This window comes from Cnephaeus nilssonii, assembly GCF_951640355.1.
Source record: "Cnephaeus nilssonii genome assembly, chromosome: 1".
NCBI classification, from domain to species: domain Eukaryota; kingdom Metazoa; phylum Chordata; class Mammalia; order Chiroptera; family Vespertilionidae; genus Cnephaeus; species Cnephaeus nilssonii.
Window position 1 is genome coordinate 46,122,009 of NC_137072.1, and position 27,162 is coordinate 46,149,170.

Genomic DNA, 27,162 nt, shown 5'->3' on the forward strand with positions numbered 1-27,162 from the left:
TCACATTGGTTTCTCCCTCTAAAATCAATAAAAGCATATCCTCAGGTGAGGATTTTTTAAAAAGCATAAAAGATTTTATGTATGTTTTCAGGCAAGAGAAATAGGAATCTAGATTCTATATATTAACTTAGCAAGTAGAATATTTATGCACCAATAATTATAAAGTAATGGATAAGATTCTAGACTGTGGAGTTGATTAACCAGGTTTAAATTCTGGTCTTGATATTTAAAAACAATGTAAAACTTTTCTGTGCCTTAGTTTCCTTGTTTATAAAATGGGGACAATAATTACAACACTTCCACATAGTGTGTAGTGAAAACAGAACAACGCCTCTTTATAATAGTAAGTTCCTAAATAAATATTAGCTACTTATTATTCTTTTATAATTTATCACCAAATTCCTTATCCATTGACACGATTAAAATACACAAATTGTGATGGGCAAGCTCAAGTTATGCTTTCTATTTTCAAACTTCTTCTCAGGAACGGCAAGGGGTCCGTGTTGAACTGAGAAGGTATTGCCCTTCACCCAAATATTGGAAAAAACCTATTAGTTAATGAGGCTGATATCTAGGAAGTTACAAAATAGAATATAAATGTGATACCCTAAGTTCACATTCACTGCTTTTATGGTACAAAATAAATAGCTCATCACAGTTTACAAGTATGAAAAAATTTCAAACTCTTTACTTTATTAGAAATTAAACTTAAATTTAAACCCATTTAAATTCTCCACTACATCAAATGCTCAACATTATGGATATTAGAACTTAGCTTGTGTTTTATACATTTCACAAAATAACACTATTTGGTTGTAAATGTCACCCTATTTTCTTACAATAATATAGATTTTAAAAAACAAACAACTTGTCCCTACAGAGATAAGTAGCAGCTAATTACCTTAAATATTAAAAGTTAACAAAAGAAAAAAAACTGAACCATTTCAGTGCTCATTACATTTTGTAATGTGGGGATGCATATAGTTAAGTTCTAGGAAACAAAATCCTATAATTAAAATTATGTGTTTTCTTATCTGGGCTAGAAGTGAAAAAAAAATGTTTAAAAGTGAAAAAGCTTACTGTAACCTTAGCCATAAGGGAAGTTCGTCATCTTCTCTCTGGGAAATCAGGGAATCATCTGTTGCCAGAGAATCATAATGCCTCTAGCTAAGCCTGACCTCATAATTAATAGGGATTCACAGCATGAAATGCTAACATGTTAGAAACATCAGCAAGCCTGAAATAAAATTACTAAATTCCTACAGCAAATAATACCTGTGTTTGTTATGATCCAAATGGTTTCACTCTTTACATTTTAAGTACTAATCATAACAGAATTCAGGAGGCTATTTTGAACTTGAAGATAAAAACAATATATACTAGAGAACTGGGTATATACTACAGATGTTTTAGTTGACTAGCCTCAGAATGTGTAAAGTTTCAAGTTCCGCTAAATTGTTGTTATAAAAGCCAACTGGATACTCAGTATTTATTCTTATTTCAAATTACAGGTCATACAGAAGCTACAAATTTAAACACAGGTTTAAAAAAACACAACTTGATGGGCCCACTACTACAGAAGTTTGAACTTTGTTTAAAGCCTACAACTAAAAGTATAAATAAATAAATTAAATAAGCTGATAAAATGATTTTCAAATCTGTTTTTTTTTCCAGACTTATTGTTGAAGTGAGACCTATTAAAGTGACGCCTTCAGGTAGAACTCAAACACAATTTCAAATATTGAGCATGCTTAAGGCAATCCTGAGTAGTGTATATTTCCTACCAGGCAGTCATAATAAAAAAAAGAACTCATATAGCTTAATGCTTTGTTAAATATGACAGTGAGCCAAACCTAGCTGGTTTGGCTCACTGGATAGAGCCTCAGCTGAAGGGTCCCAGGTTCCATTTCGGTCAAGGGCACATGACCAGGTTGCGGGCTCATCCCCACTGGGGGGCGTGCAGGAGGCAGACAATCAACGATTCTCATCATTGATGTTTCTCTCTCTCTCCCTCTCCCTTCCTCTCTGAAATCAATAAAAATATATATAATAAATAATAAATAAATATGACAGCAAATCACTTGGTTGTATTTATAACAGAGAATTTATTTTTACAATATTTAAATGATCATGTTTACATGTTTTCAATGTCACATCATTAGTCCTTGCCAGCTTTTGCATTTTTATCCTTAAAACACTTTCTATAGATAAGCTTAGAAAAAGTATTGTACCTTCTTGGTCAATAATTTAGCACAAGATATATTATTAAATGCTGGCATTTCCTTGACATTCAAGAACTTAGGACAGGAATGGGATGGTGGCATTAAGGGATCCTGGCATTAAAAATAAACGGGGGGGAAAAACAAGTGGCCTAATCCCCAAATCAGGTCGAGTTGGGATGGGAAGTACGTGTATTAGTAAACGTTTGTAAAGCCAAGGCAACTTTCATGCAAGTTAAACGCAAACTTTTTGCTGAAGTTTAAAACCGAAGTGAGACAAGGATGGTGTGCAGAAGCAAGTGGCCCCAAATGAAACAAATCCCTTGGAGCAACCGTTAAGCAGGGTGCCCACAGAAAGAACTGCTTTCTCCCATCAGGAAGGGTTGGAATGGAAAACTAAGTGCCAATGGAGAAGAAGTTAAAGCGTGATGAAAGAGATCTTAAAATTACAGAGCAAACGGCTAACGGCCTCCCCGGCTCCTACGACTAGAAGCTGCTCCATCCCCCCTACCCGCGGAGGAAGCCCGGAGCCCCGACCCACACCCTCGGAACCTGCGGGCTCTGAGGGGCCAGACGGAGACCCGAACACCAATCCCACACCCTGGCCCGTCCCTCGCGGCGTCAGCCCTGCCGCCCGGGAAGCACAGAGCAGCACTGGGGGTTGGCGGGGACAGCGGAGCCGGCGGCCCGAGCGCCCTCTTTACCTGGTCGCAGACGCGCGGCCAGGCAGGGAGGGTGCGGGAACGTATCGGCCACGCGGGCGCCTGCCTGCCCCGCCCGGGCCGGGATTCCGAGGCCGCTTCCGGAGTCTTCGCTGGCGGACCCCTAGCTGCCAGAAAGTACCGGGGACCGACAGAAGACGGCGTGGCTGGGGAAACAGCGGTACGCTAGCCGTCATTCATAATCCGGCGGACCGGAAAGGGAGTGACGTCACTTCCTCCCGTGGCACCGCCAAAACGCTCCCCCCTCGATGGTGCTCCGGGAACCTTTGTTTCCGCTCTCGGAGACTCCTGTGCCGGGACCGGTTCGGAAGGCTCTACGCGGGGGAAAGGACGGAGGAGCGGGGCGGAGTGGTGAGTTGTGACGAGCGACCCCTCCCAGCCGCCTCTGGGAGGCTCGAGACCTCCGCGAGGGAAGAGGTGTAGTTCCCTGGGGGGTCTGAGTCTCCTCGCTTCTTAAGGGGAAACCTAATTTGCGGGTGGTCGCGTGCCCCCGGCTGCCGCTGTCCCCTGTCAGCGGTGTTGGTGGATGTGCGCGCGGGGCGGGGGGCACCGCCCGAAGTTTAAGCCCTGGGAACCCGTCTAGAATCTTCCTCCGAGGGTTTTGGTGGCTTGACCGCTCCCTCTGTCCGTGGCTCTCGTCTTCTCTGGGGCTCCCTCTCAAGAACCTGCACCCGTGCTAGGCCTTGGGTGTGCCAGGCTTCGAGCAAAGGATTGGCATTCCTCCTGAGTGCCCGCTGTCGCTCTTCAGGTTCTCTGTCCCTTGGCTGTTTGGGGATTTATGTACTCCTGCCTTCCCAGATGTGTCCCTAAGGCATCCATCTAGCCCAGGGCCAAGAACTCAGTGGAGGGGTAAAAAGGGCAGCATCTTTAACAAGGATACTTATTAATTAGAAAGGGGTGCACCTTGCAAAGGCACAAAGGGCAAAGCTTTCTAGAGCCATTATGAGATGGCAGTCCTCATGTTGCACTCTTCCTGAGTAGGTCTGAGTGAAGTCATGCACGTGCAGATGATCAACTTTGGACTTCTTTTAAGAGTGCCATGTAGGGTGGGAAAGGAGATCTAGGAGAAAGTATCCTATATAATAAAAGCCTAATATGCAAATCGACCCACCGGCAGAACAACCAGCTGCTATGGTGCACTGACTACCAGGGGGCAGATGCTCAACGCAGGAGCTGCCCCCAGCCCGTAGGCCTTAGCCCAGCCAAGGCGGGTGCCAGCGGGAGTCCCCTGATCCCCCCACCGGTTGACCTGCAGAGGGAGGTGACTGCTGATGAGGGGGGGGGGGTGGGGGAGGGTGTCCGGTGAGTGGGCGGTGCCAGGCCGGCCAAGGTGGGTGCCAGCAGGAACCCCCCCAATCACCCTGTCGGTCACCCCACAGATTGTCCCTGATCGCTGACCAGTCCTAGGGACTCTATCCGTGCATGAATTTCATGCACCGGGCCTCTAGTATAGTTATATATGCAGATCCAATTTAGGTTGGAGAGATCACAGAAGCCCTAGAAGGTGTTAATTCAACAAAACTTGTTAGTTCATGCGATAAATATATTTGAGTACCTGTCAGGTACCAAGCACTAGGTATATAACTGTGAATTTTAAAAAAAAGAGGGGGGTTTGAATTGAGTAGGAGAGAAAAGGCCATTACACTAGACTTTGATTGCTTACTAATTCTATAGCCATTATTTTGTGGCACTTTGCAAAGTAGCAAAATAAATATAAACACTCCCCTTAAAGTACTCAGAGTTGTATAGAGTATAACAGTTGTTGTTTTGTGTGTGTGTGTGTTTTGTGTTTTGTTTTGTTTTGTTTTTTTTTTTGGGGGGGGTATAGTTCAAGTTAGAAAGTCCCAGTACCATGAGAAAGCACTAAAAGACATACCAGGAGGGAGAGATTATTGGTTGTATTTGGGGCAGAGAAGGACACACCAGCTGTGAGTATAGTCCTCATGAGAAGTTGTGTTTGAACTGGGTTTTGATAGGATTTGGAAATCTAAAAATGGTTAAAAAGCTTTCTGGGCAGAGAAAAATGCGAAGTGGCAAGGCCAGGTATTGACTCTATTGTAAGGAAGATCAAGATGAAGAACTAAAGTTTTTTCGATAGTCAAGAATCTTCTTAAATGCTAGGCCAAGAAATTGGGCTTTATGTTGAAGGCAGTGGGAAGCCTTAATTTTTGAGGAAGAAAAAAATGTTAATAAAAAATGTTTTGGAACATTAATATGGCGACAGTATTGAAGTCAAGGAGAATACTAATTTTGTAATACAAAAAAAGCTCACAAAGACCTGAATTTGAGTAGTAGCAGAAGTGAAAAACAGAGAAAATATAAGAAATATTACAGAGTCAGAATCCACAGGAAAAGCCTGCTGATTGTTTGTATATAAGGAGCAGGGGGAGGAATCAGGAGAGAGATTTAGCCCTCAGACCTGAGTAATGGAGAGTTGTGTCATATATGCCGACGCTCTATCCACTGAGCCTAACCGGTTTCGGCGACGATTGAAATTTCTTTTGAGAGCCAAATTTCTTAAACTTCTTCTAACGCCACTTGTTCAAAATAGACTCGCCCAGGCCGTGGTATTTTGTGGAAGAGCCACACTCAAGGGGCCAAAGAGCCGCATGTGGCTCGCGAGCCGCAGTTTGCCAACCACAGCCCCAAGGGAACCCCCACCCTGATCCAGGACACCCTTCAGGGCAAACCAGCCAGCACCCACCCGTGCACCAGGCCTCTATCCATCTATTCCTATCTAATAAAAGAATAATATGCAAATTGACTCTCACTCCAACACACAAGATGGCTGTCCCCATGTGGACACAAGATGGCCGCCACAAGATGGCCAGCAGGGGAGGGCAGTTGGGAGGGACCAGGCCTGCAAGGGAGGGCAGTTGGGGGCGATCAGGCCAGCAGGGGAGGGCAGTTGGGAGGGACCAGGCCTGCAAAGGAGGGCAGTTGGGGGCAATCAAGCCTGCAGGGGAGGGCAGTTAGGGGTGACCAGGCTGGCAGAGGAGGGAAGTTGGGGGTGACCGGGCCTGCAGGGAAGGGCAGTTGGGCGGGACCCAGGCCTGCAGGGCAGAGCAGTTGTGGGGGACCAGGCCTGCAGGGGAGGGCAGTTAGGGGTGACCAGGCCTGCAGGGGAGGGCAGTTTAGGGGTGACCAGGCCTGCAGGGTAGGGCAGTTAGGGGCAAACAGCTGGCGGGGGAGCAGTTAGGCATCAATCAGGCTTGCAGGGGAGTGGTTAGGGGGTGATCAGGCTGGCAGGCAGAAGCGGTTAGGGCCAATCAGAAAGGCAGGCAGGCGAGCAGTTGGGAGCCAGCAGTCCTGAATTGTGAGAGGGATGTCCCAGATTGGAGAGGGTGCACGCTGGGCTGAGGGACACACACCCCCGTGCACGAATTTTGTGCACTGGGTCTCTTATACTACTATATCTGTATATTAATAGTTTATTTTAATAAAAATTTAAAAAGAAAAATTCTAATATTTTTCTTTTTGTATTCCACAGTAGAGATCACTGGGCTAGAGGGACATGTTAGTAATTTAGGGCAGGGATACAAAGCCTGTAGTCTTATAATGTAGTTGCTGACTCTTGCCACTAGTCTGTAATGTAAACATTTAATCTCTGATTATGGAAATGCATAACAGTAAATACTTTGCTTCTGTTTTTCAGCATAGAATTTTAAGTAATGGTTTCTCTAATTTGTTATAAGCATTCTTTTAAGTATCAATCCTTTGGTCAGTATCTTATAAAACACTAGAGGCCTGGTGCATAAAATTTGTTCATGTGGGGGGGAGTCCACTCAGCCCAGCCTTAACCCTCTCCAATCTGGGACCCCTTGGGGGATGTCCGACTGTGGGTTTAGGCCCAATCGGACCTAAACCGGCAGTTGGACATCCCTCTCACAATCTGGGACCACTGGCTCCTAACTGCTCACCTGCCTTCCTGCCTTATCACACCTAACTGTGCCCCCTGATGGCCTGGTCACCCCCAACTTCCCCCCACCCACCGGCCTGGTCGCCCCTAACTCCCCCTCCCTGCCAGCCTGGTCACCCCTAACTGCCCCCCTTGCCGGCCTGGTTGCCCCACGCAGCCTGCTGTTCAGTCGTTTGGTCGCCCCTCACTAACCCCCCTGCTGGCCTGGTCGCCCCACGCAGCCTGCTGCCTATTCGTTTGATTGTCCCTCACTAAGCCCCCTGCCGGCCTGGTCGCCCCACGCAGCCCATTCGGTCATCTGTTCAGTTGTTTCAGTTGCAACGGTCACTTAGGCTTTTATATATAAATAGTTTCTGGATATGTAAACTACTATGCTCTTTAGCTATGAAAAGTTAGGTCAATAGAAAGACTAGGCTGTGTACTCAGGAAGAGTGGCAATTTTACCTTTTTCATCATGGATATTTTAATGAGGAGCTGTTTTCTCCTCACAATATATATGTTGACCAGCTCCATGAGCAAATTTTAAAATAACCTTTCTGTACTTATTATTATATATAGGTGATGTATGATTAATACAGTTTAAAAAATGACAGAGGTTGCTTCTCAATTTTTGTTAAATTCTTATTAATATGGCTGAGGTAGGTTATTGTAGGTTATATTCCTTTTGGTATTTATCTTTGGATTTCTTCTCATGGGTGATTCAGATTTTTAGTAGAGCACAGAATTTGACAATAATTTTGAGGCTATTAAATTGGTATCTAATAACTTCTAGAAAACTTTTTAAAAAAAGCTTGGTGTGTGTGTGTGTGTGTGTCCTGTCAAAGTTGGAGAGGGCTTAGGGGGGAAGTGGATGGGGAAGGAACAAATAAAATCCATTTTCAGGCTGAGCTTTCTTATGCCAAGATTCAACCTACAGCAAGTTTTAATGGCTTTATAAATTCCTGAAAATGAGAGATTACTGTGGAATTGCTGACAGATTCTTAACACTAGCAGTGCAAGTGTGTTGCATTATTTTAATAGTAACCTCGAGGATTTCAAGCCCTAGAATATTGATCAAAGGATTGAACTCATAGTATACATTTTTATTTTAACAATTCCTTGCCTGGAGAAATATTTGAAAAAGTGACAACCAGAAGTAGAAGCAAGCACATGATAGCATTGGTATTAATGGAAAACGAAAACTTTTTAATGTTTCAGAACTTCATAAGCCTTTGATATACATCTTTACTATTTTTAAGCTCCTTAGACACAGAGCATTATCATAGGCACTAGGTAGATATGGCACCATCCCTCAGAGACCTTGCTTTTTAAAAGTAGGTTAAGGCATGTGTTACCACAATCTAAATGTGATCCAATGAGATTATCATTAGTATATTTTTTTGAGGCATTCAAAATTGGAGATGAGAACTAAGGAGACAGAGAGATAGCTGAGGTGAAAGCTGCAGCAATGCATCCTCTAACCATTACCCTGCTACCACCCTAAGTCTTTTTTTCCCTGTCATATAAATAAGGGTTGAGAAGACATTTTTATGTAAAATAAACTTTATCTAATACATCAAGTTCATGTATACAGAACTGTAAGTGTATATTTGTTTTATTTTACATATATATACATATATATGTATATATCCAATGTTTTATTAGTATCTAGAATCTCAAAAAATGTGTGTGTCTTATTAACTAACAATACCAAATAATAGAAAAAAGTCATCTCTTATTTATGAAATCAACTTGAAAATGGCAAGCGCAAGTCAGGAAAATGTTCCTGGGTTTTCAGAAAGGTGTCATTTTTATGCTAAAGGAAGGCTAGTTACTCCGTCCCAATCTATATCATAAAAGGCCTGTGGTCGTGACGCTGTAACGCGCAACGACCAAACAACGGGTCACCAGGAGGTGCTGGAGCACCTCTCGGGCCCCCTCCCCCCGGGCACCGGCAGCATCCCTGGAGCGTCGTGGGCACCAGCAGTGTCCGCGGAGCGTGCGAGGCATCGCGGGGCGGGGTGCCGGCAGCATCCGCAGTGTCACAGGGCAGCGGACATGGCCCTGATGGCAGCCTAGGCCTAGGGGACCCTACACGCGTACAATTTAATCATGTGCTGGGCCTCTAGTCTCTTATATAAAAGGCCCGTGGCCGTCACGCCATAACGCCGTCACGACCAAATGAGCAGCGGCTCTCGCGACGGGCGGGGCAGGGCACGAGCTAATAGCGGTGGAGAGCTATGAGTGGCGGAGGGCAGGGCTATGAGCAGCGGAGGGCGGGGCAGCGAGCTACAAGCGACGATGGGCGGGGCAGCCAGCTGAGGCAAGCTGGAGTGAGCTACTCACACACAGTTTCATGCACTGGGCCTCTAGTAAGACAATAACACCAGAAAAGGATTTAAAGAATAGTGGTTTAACTTTTTTGGAAAGCTAATCACTGTGTTTTAATAAAATAGCTCTTATGGCTAAGTAGGTCATAAAAATGAATGAAAATCATACCTTAACATTTTTCTTAGTATCTATTTTCACAAATTTAGGTAACCCTTTTCTTCACTGGTTCTTAATTTGGGTTGAGGGGGGGTGGTCAATGAAAAATGAAAGATATGTTCTTTCTCCTCAGAAAAAATACATTTGCATATCTGTAAGTATATATTTTAAAATGAAGTTAGGAGGGGTCTTTGTAGCATGGAGGAGCTCATCTGGATTTAAAACTTGGATATGGATACACAGAAAACTGATAACTCTTGCTTCAGGAAAAAAGAACTAAATATGCCATTCAGAAGGATATTTACTTTTCTCTGTAATAACCTTTTGGATATTTTTAGTTTTGTATTATATGCACAGCATTACTTGTTATAAACAAAATAAATTGTAGATAAACTTTACTCATTGTCTCTAAATTACCTCCCTCTTTTTTTCTTTCAGGTGTTTGCAATGGCTGCCACTGTGAACTTGGAACTTGATCCCATTTTTTTGAAAGCACTAGGCTTCTTACATTCAAAGAGTAAGGATTCTGCTGAAAAGCTAAAAGCCTTACTTGATGAATCTTTGGCTCGGGGCATTGATTCAAGTTACCGTCCATCTCAAAAGGTACCTACATGAATAAAAAGCTTAGAGGGAGTTTTAAGGCCTGTGGTAGTACAGTTTTAACATTTAGACTATTTTAAAATAGTTCTCTCTGCCAAATGATCTTCCCTGTAGCTGAGGAATTATAGTCTTTAATTTTGTTTTCTTCCTTCAAGCTTTTAGAGAACTGTTACTAGTACACTACATAGAAAAATTAGTTGGGTGTAGGGATAGTCTGTTCTACTTTATGTGTATAGAAACTAACTTATTTATGATACATTTTAATTTCAAATTCTTTATGATCAGAGGGGTTTATAATAAAACTACCTTGCTTGTAATTATCTTTTAATATTTTAGGGGGAAAAAATGAAGTAGAAGGACAAGGGTTTTGCATTGAAGTGAATTGAATATTTGTGTAGGAAAATTTAAAGGGGAAAGGAGGTATGGATGAACTATGAGAACTGCATAGCTCCAATCCTGATAATAAAAAGTGACCAAGCAGCTTTATGTGTAAAGAATAGACAGTTTGGAACCACACACACCTGTTTTAAATCCCAGCTTGCCTCTTACTAGTTGTGCGGTAATAGAAAACATATCCTGAACATTTACCTCGTCCCAGGTACTTTTCTGAGTGGTGTATGTGTATAATTATTTTTAATTGTGATAACTGTCCTTTCAGATAGGTATTATATATTTCCCTCATTTTACAATAAGGAAACTGAGGTAGATAGTAGCTTTATTTCATTAGACTGTTTCTTTATTAGTAAAATGGGGATAATAAGAACTGCCTTGCAAAATTGTGAAAATAAAAGAGATATATAGTGTGTAAGTCACCTAGTGTAGTATTTATGAGGTACACAATAGGCATTTAGTGAATGATAGCTATTATATTCTCTAATACCTCCTAAGGCATTCTTTCATACCCTTCTAAATCTCTAGCCTGGAACTCCAAGTCATCCAGGTCTGTGAAACTAGATACCAAACTGAAAAGGTGGGGACAGAACTAAATGACTAGCTCAGTCTAATTCAGCTTCTCAAACTCAAGACAGGGCCAAATGTCAGGCTCAGGACCCAAGTAAATAGTGGTATTTTGCCCCCAGCCTTCTTTTTACATTAGCTCTACAATTCTCAGGACTTGTTATTGTGACCTCATTTTTCTATCATTCTCATTCTGGTAGGTTCAATGAGTGCAAACCAGCCAAGTTAATACAACTCTATAAAACACTACCAAGATTATTCCGCTCTAAGTATTGGTATTTTCCAAGTAAGAAAAACCTGTTATTACTAAAGAAGCAGTATTTTGATATTCTAAAACAGTGGTCGGCAAACTCATTAGTCAACAGAGTAGCAAACCGTGGCTCGAGAGCTGCATGTGACTCGCAAGCCGCGGTTTGCCGACCACTGTTCTCAAACAAAAGGAAGTTTATTAAAGTACAGGAAAAATTTGTGATTAAAAAGTCTGCTGTCCTTAAGTTTCTAGCTAGAAGTTACTTCTCTTGGTCATTTAGAGAAAATACCCTGGGAGGAGGGGTATTTAAAAAGCACAGGTTCATTTAATTTTAGCCTTCAGCTGAACATTTCCATCTCTAGAATTGTGTGAGAATGATCTGTACCAGAGTTTTTCAAACTTTAGCATGCATAAGAGTCACCTGGAGACAGTGGTGTGCTTATAAACACTAACAGCTGGCTCTTCGAGTGTAGTTCAATGTAAAAATTGGTTGATATTTTCATTTACATCAGTAAGTCAAATCGTAAATAATGAAATTGGAATTTAAGTCATCTATTGATGACCTGAGCAACTTCTTTGCTGAATTAGATGATAGTTTTCAAATACTGCAAGACTGTGTTCTCAGTTTTTTATGTTGCAGATGCAATACACTTAAAAAAAAAAATCCTCACCTGAAGAGTGAGGATGTTTTTCCCACTGATTTTTTTAGGTGTGTGTGTGTGTGGGGGGGGGGGGGGGTGGGCGGGGAGAAAGAGAGAGACAGAGACATATTGATTGGGTGCTTCCCATATGTGCCCTTACCTGGGACAAGGATCAGACTTGCAACTCAGGTATGTGCCCTTGACTGGGAATCAAACCTGCAACCCTCAGGTGCGCAGGCTGACGCTCTAATCACTGAGCAATGCTTGCCAGGGCCACACAACACACTTTCATATTTAATCTACATTATTGACATTTTCTCCATCACTCTTAAGTCTACAGGAGTGGTCACCAAACTTTATAAAAAGAGTCAAATAGTAAATATTTTAGGTTTTGTGGGCCAGGTGGTCTTTGTCACAACTATCTAATTCCTCCTGATAACATGAAGGCAGCCATAGATATCCACATAAATGAGTGGATATAGCTGTGCTCTAATCTAATTTTATTTATAAAAACAGGCAGTAGGCCAGATTTATCCTACAGGCTTTAGTTTTCCAACCCCAGTCTAAACAATCAGCTCAAGAGTAAACCAAGCCCTGCTACCAGTGAGTCTAGAGCCCATTTCTCATTGCTTCCTCCGCAGAGGCACCACTATTCTGAAGATGATAAGTAGCATTCCCATTTATATTGTTATACTTTTATGTATTATCATAGAAAAATAGACCACATTCAGATGTTTTACTTAGAATAGGGAAATGCACTCCTTTGGTGGGAAGGGGTGAGGTGCATATATATTAGCAAAGCTTTAGTGTAAGAACAAGGCTTAGAAGCTTAAAACAAAATGAAAAGACAAGCCACAGACTTGGAGAAAATATTTGCATATCATATAACTGATAAAGGACTAGTATCCCGAATCTATGAAGAACTCTTTAGACTCAATAATAAAACAAACAACCCCATCTTTAAAAAATGGACCAAAATTTTTAACACTTTACCAAAGAAGATTCATGTATGGCAAATAAGCACTTGAAATGTTCAATATTATTAGTCATTAGGGAAGTGTAGATAAATTCATAATAATATCCTAGTATATACCTATCAGAAAGTCTAAAATTAAAAAGATTAGCTATACCAAGTATTTGTGAGGATGTGAAGGAACTGGGACTGTTGTTTAACCCTGGTGGAAATGTAAAGTGGTATACCATTATGGAACATGGTTTGGCAGTTTCTTAAAAAGTTAAAAACATATACTTACCACATGATTCAGCCATTCTAGTCCAAGACATTTAATTCTAGGGAACATGGTTTGATAGTTTCTTAAAAAGTTAAAAACATATACTTACCACATGATTCAGCCATTCTAGTCCAAGACATTTATTCTAGGGAAATGAAAGTATATGCCAACAAAAGACTTGTATATGAATATTAACAACTTATTTATAATAGCCCCAAATGTTATACATCCTAAGTGTCCATCAGTAGGTAAATGGATAAACAAATTGTGGTATATCCACTAAATGGACTGCCATTCAGCATATAATTTCTAGGAAATACAAACTGATTCGTTGTTATAAAAAGTAGATCAGCGGTTGTCTGAGGATGAGAGGGAATAGTTTCTCTAGGTTGATACCTCTACCTCTACGAGTTGATACCTCTAAGGGCCACAAGGAAACTTTGGAGGGTGAAAGTATTGCTTGTAGTGATGGTTTTGTAGATGTGACTTATCAAATTTTACACTTTAAATAGGTGCAGTTTATATATCAATTATTTCTCAAAACTATTTAAAGAAAAGGACGTTACATTGGTCACAACATGATGTCTTAATTTTTAACTGAAGATTATTTAGATCTATGATCTTCTTTATGATATGTTAAATCTAAATATTTAATTATGGGTATCCTTTTATTTCACCTTTTAGGATGTGGAGCCACCCAAAATTTCAAGCACAAAGACTATTTCCATTAAGCAAGAGCCCAAAACATCATCCAGTCTTCCTTCTGGCAATAATAATGGCAAGGTTCTCACAACTGAAAAGGTAAAGAAGGAAGCTGAGAAGAGACCTGCTGATAAAGTAAGATTTTATTTTAATCTAGTAAAAACAATCAAACTGTGTAATCAGTCCTGTATAGGCAGAAACAATAGTTTGTGCTTACTTCTTTTAATAATAGTGCCCCAAAAGTGCTTAATAACCTTTCAGTAAGTATATTTTGATAATTATAGATATTGATTTTTTTTTTAAATGGGTAACATTTGGAAATATTTTGAACTATTTACTGAAGTCATTGCCAACAAATATTTGAGCCAGGGAATGTACTAATTTAAAGTATAAACTTTAATCCACAACTCAAATATTCTGAATGAAACACTTGACAAGAAGAGATAGAGAGGAAAGAATAAAGAGTAAAGGAATAAATAAAAATTAAAAAGTAAAGATATAAATGACTAAACTGAAATTTGTTACAAAATGGCATGTACCTTAACAAGCCTACAAATAATTCTTGGATTAATCTATTTTGAATGATTCATGCATATAATTAATTTTTAATATTTTAGCACTTAGTAGTAACTACATTAAAATTTAATAACCCGTGACCTCAAGGGGGGTATATTAGTCCCATATGTTTTCATGCAGTATTTTGCCTATTCATAAACTATATTGTTTGCTGTGCTTTTAAATTTATATAAATGCTATACTGTATGTATATGTGTGTATGTGTGTGTATCTCCATTCTTGGTTAACTTAAATTTTCCTCCACTCAACAATGTGCTTTTGAAATTTACCTATGTTGATTCATGTAGATCTGAACATTTCAGTTACCATATACTACTAATATTCATTTCATGAATAAACCAGTTTATCCATTCTCTAACAAATGAGTAATTAGCTATTTCTCCTTTTTCTCTGTTATAGTGGAGCTTCCATAAGCTGTTCTATACTTATTTCTGTACACATGATGATAGCTTCAATAGGATGTATACCTGTATCAAAGGATGTAATAGGACAGGTACATCTTCAACATTACTAGGCTGATTTCTATCCAAAGTATATTACACATATACTCTCACCAATAAAGTATAAGAATGCAAATTCTCCATGTCTTGCCACATTATTTAATTTTTGCCAATCTGACAAGTATATCTACAACACTTATATGTTAAAGCCAGGAGACAGAATTTACTTTGAAGCAAATAGAGCAGTGTTAAGTCTCCATGACTGGTAGATAGTTCGTTATTTATTACAGTGGTTCTCAACCTTTTTAATGCCATGACCCTCTAATACAGTTCCTCATGTTGTGGTGACCCCCAACCATAAAATTATTTTCGTTGCTACTTCACAACTGTAATTTTGCTACTGTTATGAATCGTAATGTAAATATCTGTGTTTTCCGATGGTCTTTGGCTCTACAGGAGCGGTTCTCAACCTGTGGATCGCGGCCCACAGGTTGAGAACTGCTAGCAGGGTCGCCTAAGACCATCGGAAAACACAGATATTTACATTACGATTCATAACAGTAGCAAAATTACAGTTATGAAGTAGCAACGAAAATAATTTTATGGTTGGGGATCACCACAACATGAGGAACTGTATTAAAGGGTCGTGGCATTAAAAAGGTTGAGAACCACTGATTTATTAGTATTTATTTTCAATATATTTTATTTTACTATCTTTTTTTCAATTACAGTTTACATTCAATATTATTTGTATTACTTTCAGGTGTACAGCACAGTGCTTAGACAATCATACTTTACAAAGTGTTTCCCCCGATATTTCCATTACCCACCTGGCACCATAGTTATTACAATATTATTGACTATATTTCCTATGCTGTACTTTATATCCCTGTGACTATTTTGTTACTACCAATCTGTGCTTCTCAGTCCCTTCACTGTTTTCACCCAGCGCCCAACACCCCTCCCCTTTGGCAACCATGAGTCTGTTCTCTGGGTCTATGAGTCTGTATCTGTTTTGATTGTTCATTTATATTGTTCCTTAGATTCCACATATAAGTAAAATCATATGGTATTTGTCTTTCTCTAACTGACTTATCTCATTTAGCATAATACCCTCTAGGTCCATCCATGTTGTCGCAAATAGTAAGATTTCATGCTGTGTGTTTTATGGCTTTTGTACCACAGCTATTTTACCATTTTGTCTATTGATGAGCACTTGTGATTCCTCTATAGCTTGGCTATTGTAAATAACGCTTCAGTGAACACAAGGTGAATATATTCTTTTGAATTAGTGTTTTAAGTTTCTTTGGATATACACCCAGAGTGGAATCACTGGGTCATATAGCAGTTCCGTTTTTAATTTTCTTAGGAATTTCTATACTGTTTTCCATAGTGCCTGCACCATTCTGCACTCCCACCAACAGTGCACAAGGGTTCCCTTTTCTCTACATTCTTGCCAACACTTGTTTGTTGATTCATTGATGATAGCCATTCTGACAGGTGTGAGGTTATATCTCCTTGTGGTTTTAATTTGCCTTATTATGATAATTAGTAATGTTGAACATCTTTTCATATGTCTGTTGGCCATCTATGTCCTCTTTGGAGAAGTGTCCATTCAGGTCCTTTGCCCATTTCATCCCTTACCAGATGCATCATTGGTAAATATGTTCTCCCATTTAGTTGGATGTCTTTTCATTTTGTGGATGGTTTCCTTTGCTATGCAAAAACCTTTTAGTTTGACGTAATCCCATTTGTTTATTTTTTCTTTTGTTTCCCTTAACCATGGAGATCTATTACAAAAAAATATTATCAATAAAAATGTATGAGATTTTATTGTCTATGTTTTCTTCTAGGATTTTATGGTTTTGAGTCTTACATTTAAGTCTCTAATCTATTTCAAGTTTATTCTTGTGTGTGGTATAAGAAGGTGGTCTTGTTTCATTTTTTGCACGTATATGTCCAGTTTTCCATTTATTAAATAGACTGTCTGATTTACCTTCTTTGTCAAATATTAATTGACCATTCTGTGTATGGGTTTATTGCTGGGCTCTCTGTTCTGTTCCTTTATCTTTATGTCTGTTTTTATGCCAGTACCATGCTGTTTTGATTACTATGGCCTTGTAGTATAGTTTGATACCAGATAGCATGATACCTCCAACTTTGTTCTTCTTTCTCAAAATTGCGGGGCTACTTGGGGTCTTTTGTGGTTCTAGTTCTGTGAAATACTCCATTGATATTTTGATAGGAAATACATAATCTATAGATGGTTTTGGATAATATGGGCATTTTAACAATGTTAATTCTTCTTATCCATGGGCATGGTATATGCTTCCATTTATTTATATCTTCTTCAATTTCTTTCTTCAGTGTCTTATAGTTTTCTGAGTACAGGTCTTTTACATCCTTGGTTAGATTTATTCCTAGGTATTTTATTATTTTTTGTGCAATTGTAAATGGGATTGTTTTCTTCGTTTCCCTTTCTGATAGTTAATTGTTGATGTATAAAAATGCAACTAGTTTCTGGATATTTATTTTGTGTCCTGCTACTTCACTGAATTTATCAGTTTTAGTAGCTTTTTGGTGGAACCTTTAGGGTTCTCTATATACAGTATCATGTCATCTGCAAATAATGACAGTTTTACTTTTTTCTTTCCAATTTGGATGTCCTTTATTTCTTTTTCTTGTCTGTTTTCTGTGTCTAGGACTTCCAGTACTATGTTGAATAAAAGTGCTGAAAGTGGACATTCCTGTCTTGTTTCTGATCTTAAGGAAAATGCTTTAAGTTTTCCCCATTGAGTATGATGTTAGCTATAGATTTGTCATATATACCCTTTATTATGTTGAGATATGTTCCCTCAATTTCCACTTTGCTGAGAGTTTTTATTATAAACTAGAGGCCCAGTGCATGAAATTCGTGCATGTGCAGGGTCCCTAGTGGCTGCCAGCTGCCGGCCGGGGCCTCCCTTCCCCCCGGCTGCCTGCTGCTAGCCAGGGCTTCCCTTCCTTCAGTTGGCCGGATGGCCCTGCCCCCTGGTCAAACTCCTGGTCGAACTCCATGTCGAGGGGACAAAGAAAAATACAGGTACGTACTAAGCTGTTCTGATTTATTTATTTCTACCTTGCTGGTTTCTTTTAACATACTGATTATGAGTTTGTTATAAATCTTCTACAGATCTTTAGTGTGTATGTTTGTCCCTAACTATGTAAAAATATCTGTCAAGTGGACTTGGTCATTGCATGCTGCCTATCTGTCTCTCAGTGATTTAAAGTTTGTTATAACATGTTGCTTTCTGATTGGGTGCTTTTTATAGATGAAATCAGACACCACTGAAGGAGTTGACATTCCAAAGAAACCTAGATTGGAGAAACCAGAGACACGGTCCTCTCCCATTACTGTGCAAACCAGCAAGGATTTAGCCATGGCTGACCTTTCCAGTTTTGAGGAGACCAGTGCGGATGATTTTGCCATGGAGATGGGATTGGCTTGTGTTGTTTGTAGGTAAGTTGTGCCTTGCCACAGATTCTTTTGTTTCTTTCTAAAGTGCAAACAACTAAACAATAAAATGTCAGACCAATTATTGAGTGTTTATTTTGTTTTTATTATTTGTATGTGGGTAAGAGGTAAGTAGATTATTCCCTATGAACTGCCAATATAGCAATTTAACATCTTGAAAATTGTCTAATATTTTATTTTCCTGACGGTGGCATATTTAATCTCTTATGTTATAGTAATATTTTCTGCATTTTTGGGTTCTAGAGAGAAAGCAATTATTGCTTTATTCTTTAGTGAGGAAGAGTCTGTTCAGCAGACTCAATTATTTCCATCATTCTTTTTAAGAAGTCGGTGTTGCTTTTTCTTTTCCCTGAATGGTTGATAGTACTTATAAAGTAAACTGATATATATATATATATATATATATATATATATATATATCACTTCTTAAAACACCTTTAAATCTTTTCCAAAGGATAATGGGAAGAAATCAGTGGGTCACAAAGGTTATTCGGAGTGTTGTTTTAAAACATGGATACATAGGTATAAAAACACAGATAATTATGTTTGTCTGTAGCAGTACATATATCTTTACGGATAAGTGTTTTCAGATTTTTCGGGTTGATATTCAGAAGAAAGATTTCTGAGTTGTACAACTGAAATGTATATGATATTATTAACCAATGCTACCCCAATAAATTTAATTAAAAAACCAGAACAACTTAGATTTTAAATTCTTTGATGCCACAGCTATATTTTTAATTGCTAATGGCTTTCACTGCCTAGCACAGCAGAAAAGATTGCTATATATTTTGTACTTTTATTCATGAAAACGTTAAATTCTGGTGTACTGGGACTAAGTAAATAAATTTTTGTAAACTTTAGACCCGATCTTGTTATATGTACTTTTGGATGGGATCATTTGTTAGGGCTTCATTGTTTTCGCATACATTTATTTCTGAAGGTTATTATTTTTAAATAAAGAAATAAATTGTAAAGTAATAACAGGGAGAGAATTAGTAACTGTAACCTTTCTTCAGGAGACCTATAATGTGATGATTGCTTTTTGTGCTATTGGAATTTATACTTTTTTTTTTATAATATATTTTATTGATTTTTTACAGAGAGGAAGAGAGAGGGATAGAGAGCCAGAAACATCGATGAGAGAGAAACATCGATCAGCTGCCTCCTGCACACCCCCCACTGGGGATGTGCCCGCAACCAAGGTACATGCCCTTGACCGGAATCGAACCTGGGACCCTTGAGTCCGCAGGCCGACGCTCTATCCACTGAGCCAAACCGGTTTCGGCTGGAATTTATACTTTTTTGATATACATATTGCTACATTCTGTTCAGTTGGTAAGACATTTATTTATTGAACACCTTTGTTGGCACAGTAATATGCTAGGCACTGTATGTTAGGTCCAGTTCCCACTTTTAGGCAACTCATATATTAATGAAGATGATACAACAACATGTAAGTAACAAATACAAAGGAATTTAACAGAGGTACAAAGAAAGTGTTATGAGATTGTTGGAGGACTAGCCAAAGTCTACTACTTCTAGGAGAAATAAAAATATTATAAGAGAAAGGCAAGGAGAATATACCCAAATGTAGTTGCTAAGGCACCTTATATATTTATTAATGGTTGAGCATAGCTTTAAAAGAAAGGAAGTGTTTGTATAGGCTACATGTTGGGGTTTGTCATTTTGCTTTTTTGTTTTCTGGTGTTTTTAATCATCTTTTATATATCAAACTTTCCCAAAACCACCTTAAAATGGCTTTAAATTATTGCATGCACTCAAATAAGTGCAATGTTTAATGTTATATTTCCTTAGGCAAATGACAGTGGCATCTGGTAATCAATTAGTAGAATGTCAAGAGTGCCATAACCTCTACCACCAAGATTGCCATAAGCCCCAAGTGACAGACAAGGAAGTGAATGACCCTCGCCTTGTGTGGTATTGTGCCCGATGTACCAGACAAATGAAAAGAATGGTAGGAATAATTTTTTTTTATTTTAAACAGTCTCTGTCAGTATTTTTGTTGCTATGGCTTTTCAAAATAAAAATTTGATTATTATATTGAAAAAAAATAAATCATAAAGCTGATTATTTAAATGTTTGTTTATAAAATGTATATGTTTTATTTATGTGACTAGCTTAAAGACCGGACCAGGTAATATGCACTTTTCTCTTTCTGCTTTTACTTATTCTAGTATAACAACAAATAAACAGGATTGGAGATCCATAACATATGAATATTTCTTATTAGTATTTCAGTGTACTTCTAAACATTTAAAAATACTATAATGCATTGTGGGAAATGGTGAGATAGAAAGCCTGTCTTTGGTGAGTCTGGTAGGGAAATACTGAAAATGTGTTCCTGAGTAAGCTTGGACCACTACACTTGTAGTTGTGTACAAAAAATGTGTTTGTATGTGCATTGACAGATGTAGTTACTAAGAATTGGTAATAGACAAAATAACTGATTTATGATAGTAATGTGTCTGTCTTTAGTATATCTTCAGAGTTTTTTAAATTATTTTTATTTCACTGTATCTTAATAATCACTGTTCTCTCAGTTTTTGCTCCCCATTTTTTATGACTTATTTTACACCAAATTTATGTTTATAATTCTAACCCTCTTCCCGGAGCGAATTTTGGCAACTGATAGGATAGCTTTCAGTTACTTTAAGTTTAATGTTTTTAAATTAAAATTGTTCTCTTTTCCACTCAATTTTCCCCCCAATTGCTTCAATTAGAAAACATTATCCTGTATACCTCCTTTAATTCCATATCCTGTTGTTTAATTCTGCTTCTTATATATTTCTCATATCTGTTCATTTTGCTCTTATTACCCTACTCCACAAATCTCTCATTTCTTGTCTGTTGCTTTAGCCTCTTAGGAGGTCTTCTTGCCTCCCTTCAATCTACTTCACTCACTGCAATATTTATCTAATTCTATTTGTTTAAGTATACCCAGGGGCTTTTGATTATTGATAGAATGAGATTATACTCATTAGAGTAGATATATGGGCCTTCTCTCTTTGACACAAGTCTAGTTTTGTATCCTCTCTCCTACCACCTCACCATATCTCATACATTCTGGCCATGGCAGACTAAGTGTATCATTCCCTGAGTATGTGGTGAACTTTCATGTCCCCATATGTTTTACTTCTCAGATTCTCTTCATCTGGGACACCCTTTATTCTTTATCATCTTTGCAAATAAAACCCCCAATTTATTTATCAGTAAGACCATGTCTTATTCATTGGCATAGCACCATAGCAGAATTCAGGACTGGACATGTCTTACATTCTGTTGTTCTCATTTTAAGATATGTATAATGGTGAAAATGTGGATTAGTTCCAGAAATCAATAATCAATAAGTTTAGTCTGTGTGTCCAATAGTCAAAGTACTCAATGGGGAGCCATGACTAATGTTAGAACATGATTAGAATACACCAAGGATGGACCTGGGGAAAACCAAAAGGCATGATCTGAAGTTAGCTTGAATATCTGGATCCAGTAAACACAAGGTTTATAAGAGGAAGAAATCTGGAAACATTGGGGATGCTAAATCCGGTCAATCTAAGTATAATTGCTTTCAGTGAGATCCTCGTATGTGCATTGGTTATTTCTCCAAAATATCACAAAGATACTATAAATAACATCTTATATCTCCTTCCTCCTTGCACTAACTTCTCCAACTAAGGCAGGTTCTGCAGTACACATTATTATAGGAAGACCTAGATTAAGAATGTTGTGATAGTATCTGGCAGAGTCAAAGGTCATTCTTCTGGTCTAAAATTTTCTCTCTACCAGGAAATGAGTTTTTCCTCAACACTAGCTAAGAGACTCATATGATTTATTGCAGTGGTTCTCAGTCTCAATAATAACACACACCTACTTAGCAGCATTTAGAAATATGTGGTATTTGTGATTGCTGCTTTACTGGCAATTATTGCCCTGAGTGGAGAATTACATACTTTCTGCAGAGTCTGAGGTAGTCACACAATGAAAATTGTAGTGCCTTTGTTGAGCAGCACTGAGTCAGTGATAATATCCTAGTTCCCTAAACTAGTATTACTAACAAAGGACAAAAGCTTCTGGACATTTCTTATTACACTTCTAAGACAGCTAGGTGAAATAGAGGAAGCAGAAGAACTAACCATGGCTCCTAGGCAGAGTTCCTGTCTGGGCTTCATTGTAATGAATCTTCATCTGCTAAAGCACACATGTTAGGTCAGTCTTCAGAGCCTAACCTCTGCAACAGTAGATGTGGGTGGATGGATGTGTAAGATGGAAGCTGTAGTTACAGAACCATGTATTTCTGATTTACTCTGAGAGTGGCATTCTCAGTAGAGTGAGATGGGCCCTTCTTTCCTGCAGCTAGGAGATGTTTTACCACAGATAATCTTTTAGCTTCTTAACGATATTCTTTGACCTGAATGTTACTTTATGAATGATGTTTGAAAGTAGGTGCACTTTCAGTGGAAAGTATGTGATATAAAAAATGGGATGAATGGAGACTTAAGGACCAAAATTAAATATAATACATCAACCGCAGCACAAAAAGTTTCCACAAAAAGCTCCAAACAAGGATAAAACAGTCTGTATTCAAACTTCCAGAAGTGGGAACAAATTATTAATAAATTCCCTGGTATAGTCCTATATGACCTTATTAGGTTTGTCAGAGACAATTGAATGACTGGGAGCATTTTTCTCCATTCACTGTGTATGGGTTCTTCCAAATTCCTTATCCTTTGTAAATAATTATAATGAATAAATAGTAACTAATATTGTCAGCAACTAATATTGTCAGCATTCAACATATTTCATACAATGTGCTAAACACTTACATGATCATAATTGATCCCCATAACCCACATTTGAAACAGATCAAATGGTAAAAAAAACAAAAACCTAGTTATATAAAATAAGAAAAAAATATTTATTGGTCAAAATAAAACTGAATATGCTTATGGAGGAACAATAGATGCAAATTTGTCATTAATAACATAGAAATTTGTATTTATGAGCTTTCTCTAAGAATTCAGTGTGCTTACTTCTATAGTGTGGAGAAACCTCAAAAAGCTTCCTCACTTATCATTAATAATTTTTCTTCCCAGTCTGTATTTGAAACCATATAATTGATCTGAATTACTTTTAACTCATTCTCAGTTACCCAGAGACTTATGCCTGAACCCCAAGAATGAAACTCCTAAGTCTTTACCCAGCCATAATAAGAAATAAATATACTGTATTATGGTTACAAATAGTTTGTGATTTTCCTTTTCTTAAAAAACAATTTGATTTGTCTTATTAAAATGGTATTTAGCTAACCTTAATCTGCATGGTTTTTAAAGCTTTTATTATCTTTATTGTTTAGAAATTAATAAAATGTATAAACGCATTAATATGATAAAAATAATTTGTCTGAGTCTAAACTTTTAGTGTGATCACAACATTTTTTAATGTTCAACTATATTTCAACTTAATAAGTACTGTGATAGATTTTTTTTTATTGTCTTTTCTGTGCATTCAACTAAGATTTTACAGCTAATTTAATTTTAACACTAATTTCTACAGGCTCAAAAAACTCAAAAGCCACCACAGAAACCAGCTCCCACAGTTGTTTCTGTAGCTCCCGCTGTCAAAGATCCATTGGTTAAAAAACCAGAAACTAAACTCAAACAAGAGACAACTTTTCTAGCATTTAAGAGAACAGAAGTCAAGGTATAGTACATTTCATTTATATCTAAGACTAGAGGCCCAGTTCACGAATTCATGCACCAGTGGAGTCCCTCGGCCTGGCCTGCAGGATCTGGCTGAAACCGGCTCTCAGACATCCCCCAAGGGGTCCCGGATTGTGAGAGGGCACAGGCTAGGCCAAGGGACCCCACTAATGCAGGATTGGGTCTGGGGAGGAACATGGGAGGTTGGCCAGCTGGGGAGGGACCGCAGGAGGGCTCCAGGGCGTGTCTGGCCCGTCTCACTCAGTCTCGAATAACCGGACCCCAGCAGCAAGCTAACCTACTGGTCGGAGCGTCTGCCCCCTGGTGGTCAGTGCACGTCATAGCAACTGGTCAACTGGTTGACTGTCTGCCCCCTGGTGGTCAGTGCACGTCATAGCGAGCAGTTGAGCAGCCTTAGCATATCATTAGCATGTTAGGCTTTGATTGGTTGAATAGCTGACACTTAGCATATTAGGCTTTTATTATATAGGACTAGAGGCCCGGTGCATGAAATTCGTGCACTGGGGGGTGGTCCCTCTGCCCAGCCTGCCCCCTCTCACAGTCCGGAGCTCTCAGGGGATGTCCTACTGACAGCTTACGGGAGCGGGCCTAAGCCGAAGTCTGGCCTCCCTCTGCGGGAGGTGACCAGGTTGATCAGGGGAAGGCGCTACCCCTATCACCCCGCTGCTGCTGCCACTGCCGGCCACCGCAGCCACCAAGGTGTTTTCATCAACACGGACTCCAGTCCCTTCACCACGAAAAAATGACAACTTTCTTTAAGCATTTTCAAGATGTCTCTTTCATAAGATAATGACATTGCTTTCTTTCTTTTCTTTTTATCCTCACCTGAGGATATTTTTCCATTGATTTTTAGAGAGCGTGGAAGAGAGAGGGAAAGACAGAGAGAAACATCGATGTGAGAGGGACACTTCGATTGGTTGCCTCCTGCATGAGCCCTGACGTGAGCCCCGGCCAGGGAAGCGCCTGCAACTTAGGTACATACCCTTGATCAGAATCGAACCCAGACCCTGCGGTCCACAGGCCGAGGCTCTATCCACTGAGCCAAACTGGCTAGGGCAGGATATGACATTTCTTAGCTCCTCCAGCAGCGGATTTTTTTTTTTTCCTCCAGAAATGAGGTGGAAAAATCCTAGGTCACCTTCTTGGATTCTTATTATCCAAGTTACCAAGAACACTGCGAGTGGTGTACCGGGAGCTTAGCCAATGAGTGGTCAGAAAAGGTGTTTCCTCTGCAGCTCACGTGCAGAGGCAGGACTGCTGGCGCACTGTGGCTGGCACGCCCCCGGTCTCCGCTCTGGGCCTGCTCGGGCTGCAGCTGTGGCTTGGGCACGCCCCCCGGTCTCCTCTCTGGGCCTGCTCGGGAGCTGGTCATGACTGTTATGGTGTCCTGGCTAATTTGCATATTACCTCTATATATATGTATATATATGTGTATGTATATATATGTGTATGTATGTATGTATAGATATATACATATATATACACACACACACATACATGTATGTATACATATATATATATATAGAGAGAGAGAGAGATTATCTAATATTTCATTTTTATTTTAATTTAGTTGATGAAACAATAGTTACTTGAAAAAATATTGAGGAATTTTTATATACTAAATGACCATAGGTTGGAAACTACGGTTGCATTACTATTAACATTAGGTAAAAATTATTTAAATTTTTAATATAATTATTTAATCTCTAATTATATAAATAATCTTAAAGTTTTTATTATCTTTACTGTTTAGAAACTAATGAAATGTTTAAAATCATTAATATGTTAAAAATAATTTGAGTCTATACTTTCAGTATGATCACAGTTTTAAATGTTCAACTATATTTCAACTTAATAGTACTGTGATAGATTTTTTATTCCAAATTGACATTCTATGTAGTCAGACACTTAATCGCCATCAGGCTTAAATTCTAAATACCTCTGCCCTCAGTAGCAACAGTTTTGCTCCACATATTACTTGAGCTGATTGACCTCATAGCTTTTTTCTCCCTACCTATTAGCTATTGAATAAATTTTTTTTGCTTTGTCTTTTTTTATTTTTTATTACAAACTTTCATGGTACCTACCTCTATACTAAGGGACCAGGTTATTTAGTGAGAGTATCACCTTTCTCATTCCTAGGTTTGCATCCTTTAATTCACACTACATTATTATTAATATCCTGGCATTTTGATTTTCATGGAATAAAATGCTTTTCTAATCTAATTTTATAACATAATTACTGCCTTTACTGAGTTTCACCCAATTTTAAGCAGTGTACTAATGATGGGGAAAAAAAATATTAGCTAACCCCAGAAAATTCTAAAGTTGACTATATTATTCCAAGTGACTGCTATATAAGTAACAAAGATCCAGAACCTTGGGATGATGATAAAGAATGTAAATATAAAGTAATCTGAGAAAGATACTAATAATTTTATTTGTAGATCATTTTTTAATTTACTAGGTAAGAGTTGATATCCAAGGGATATCTATTAATGACTTGTTACATTGAAACTTGGTGAGTTGGAATAGAGGTAGGAATAATTTATTGAAAGTTATTAGAGTTGCTGTATTCTATATTTAAGACACTTTTAGGTGGATATTTATACTAACCTGTTAATACTAAAGTTTATTTTTAGTCAGTCCAACATGAAATCATTTTATGGTAAATCAGTTAAGGCCTTGACTATCATATTTGCTCTGCTTAAGAGATTTAGTTGTATTTATGATAAAAGTGGGAATTTTTACTGTGAGAAAAATTGTTCTCATTCTTATATAAAGAATAAATGGCTTTCTAACTAGGATAATGGGCAAGAAAATATTTATAGTTAAAAACAGTTGAGAAATTTATACACTAAAGTAGTAAGGAATTGCTTGATATCCATTATTGTGTTCTTTACATTTGAGTGTTCTCAAGTGTTGTAAGCCATCTGTCATTGAAAAGCAATACCAGTAGCAGCAAGCCATTAAAATAAAATGCCATGCATACAGAATTTACTTTCTTGTTTGTACTTCATAAGTATTGGTCTTTTTAATTACTTCAGATGGGTTTTCTTTTGTGAAGTCTGTTGAAAGATCATTTAGCCATATGGCAGACAGTTTTATGTTTAACAGAAAGAAAAAGGAAAAAAAATAGATCTTTCAGAACTGAAAATTAAAAGTTTACTGCACCTGTGTCTT

At 38.5% G+C, this 27,162-nt stretch overlaps 2 protein-coding genes across 3 annotated transcripts in view; one reads left to right on the forward strand and one right to left on the reverse strand.

The window, feature by feature from the left end:
* The window catches only part of GSTCD (glutathione S-transferase C-terminal domain containing), a 140,118-nt gene extending 136,997 nt beyond the window's left edge, over window positions 1-3,121 (reverse strand). For both annotated transcript variants that reach the window (XM_079766242.1, XM_079766241.1), the window contains exon 1: window positions 2,924-3,121. The gene's annotated coding sequence lies outside the window, so the exon portion shown is untranslated. The remainder of the gene's footprint in view (window positions 1-2,923) is intronic.
* Window positions 3,122-3,186: 65 nt separating this feature from the next.
* INTS12 (integrator complex subunit 12) overlaps window positions 3,187-27,162 on the forward strand; it is a 29,731-nt gene continuing 5,755 nt past the window's right edge. The window contains exons 1-6 of the mRNA XM_079769025.1: window positions 3,187-3,292; window positions 9,765-9,929; window positions 13,691-13,843; window positions 18,036-18,223; window positions 20,057-20,216; window positions 23,813-23,959. Coding sequence (XP_079625151.1) covers window positions 9,774-9,929; window positions 13,691-13,843; window positions 18,036-18,223; window positions 20,057-20,216; window positions 23,813-23,959 — 804 coding nt within the window. The 5' untranslated portion in view covers window positions 3,187-3,292; window positions 9,765-9,773. The remainder of the gene's footprint in view (window positions 3,293-9,764; window positions 9,930-13,690; window positions 13,844-18,035; window positions 18,224-20,056; window positions 20,217-23,812; window positions 23,960-27,162) is intronic.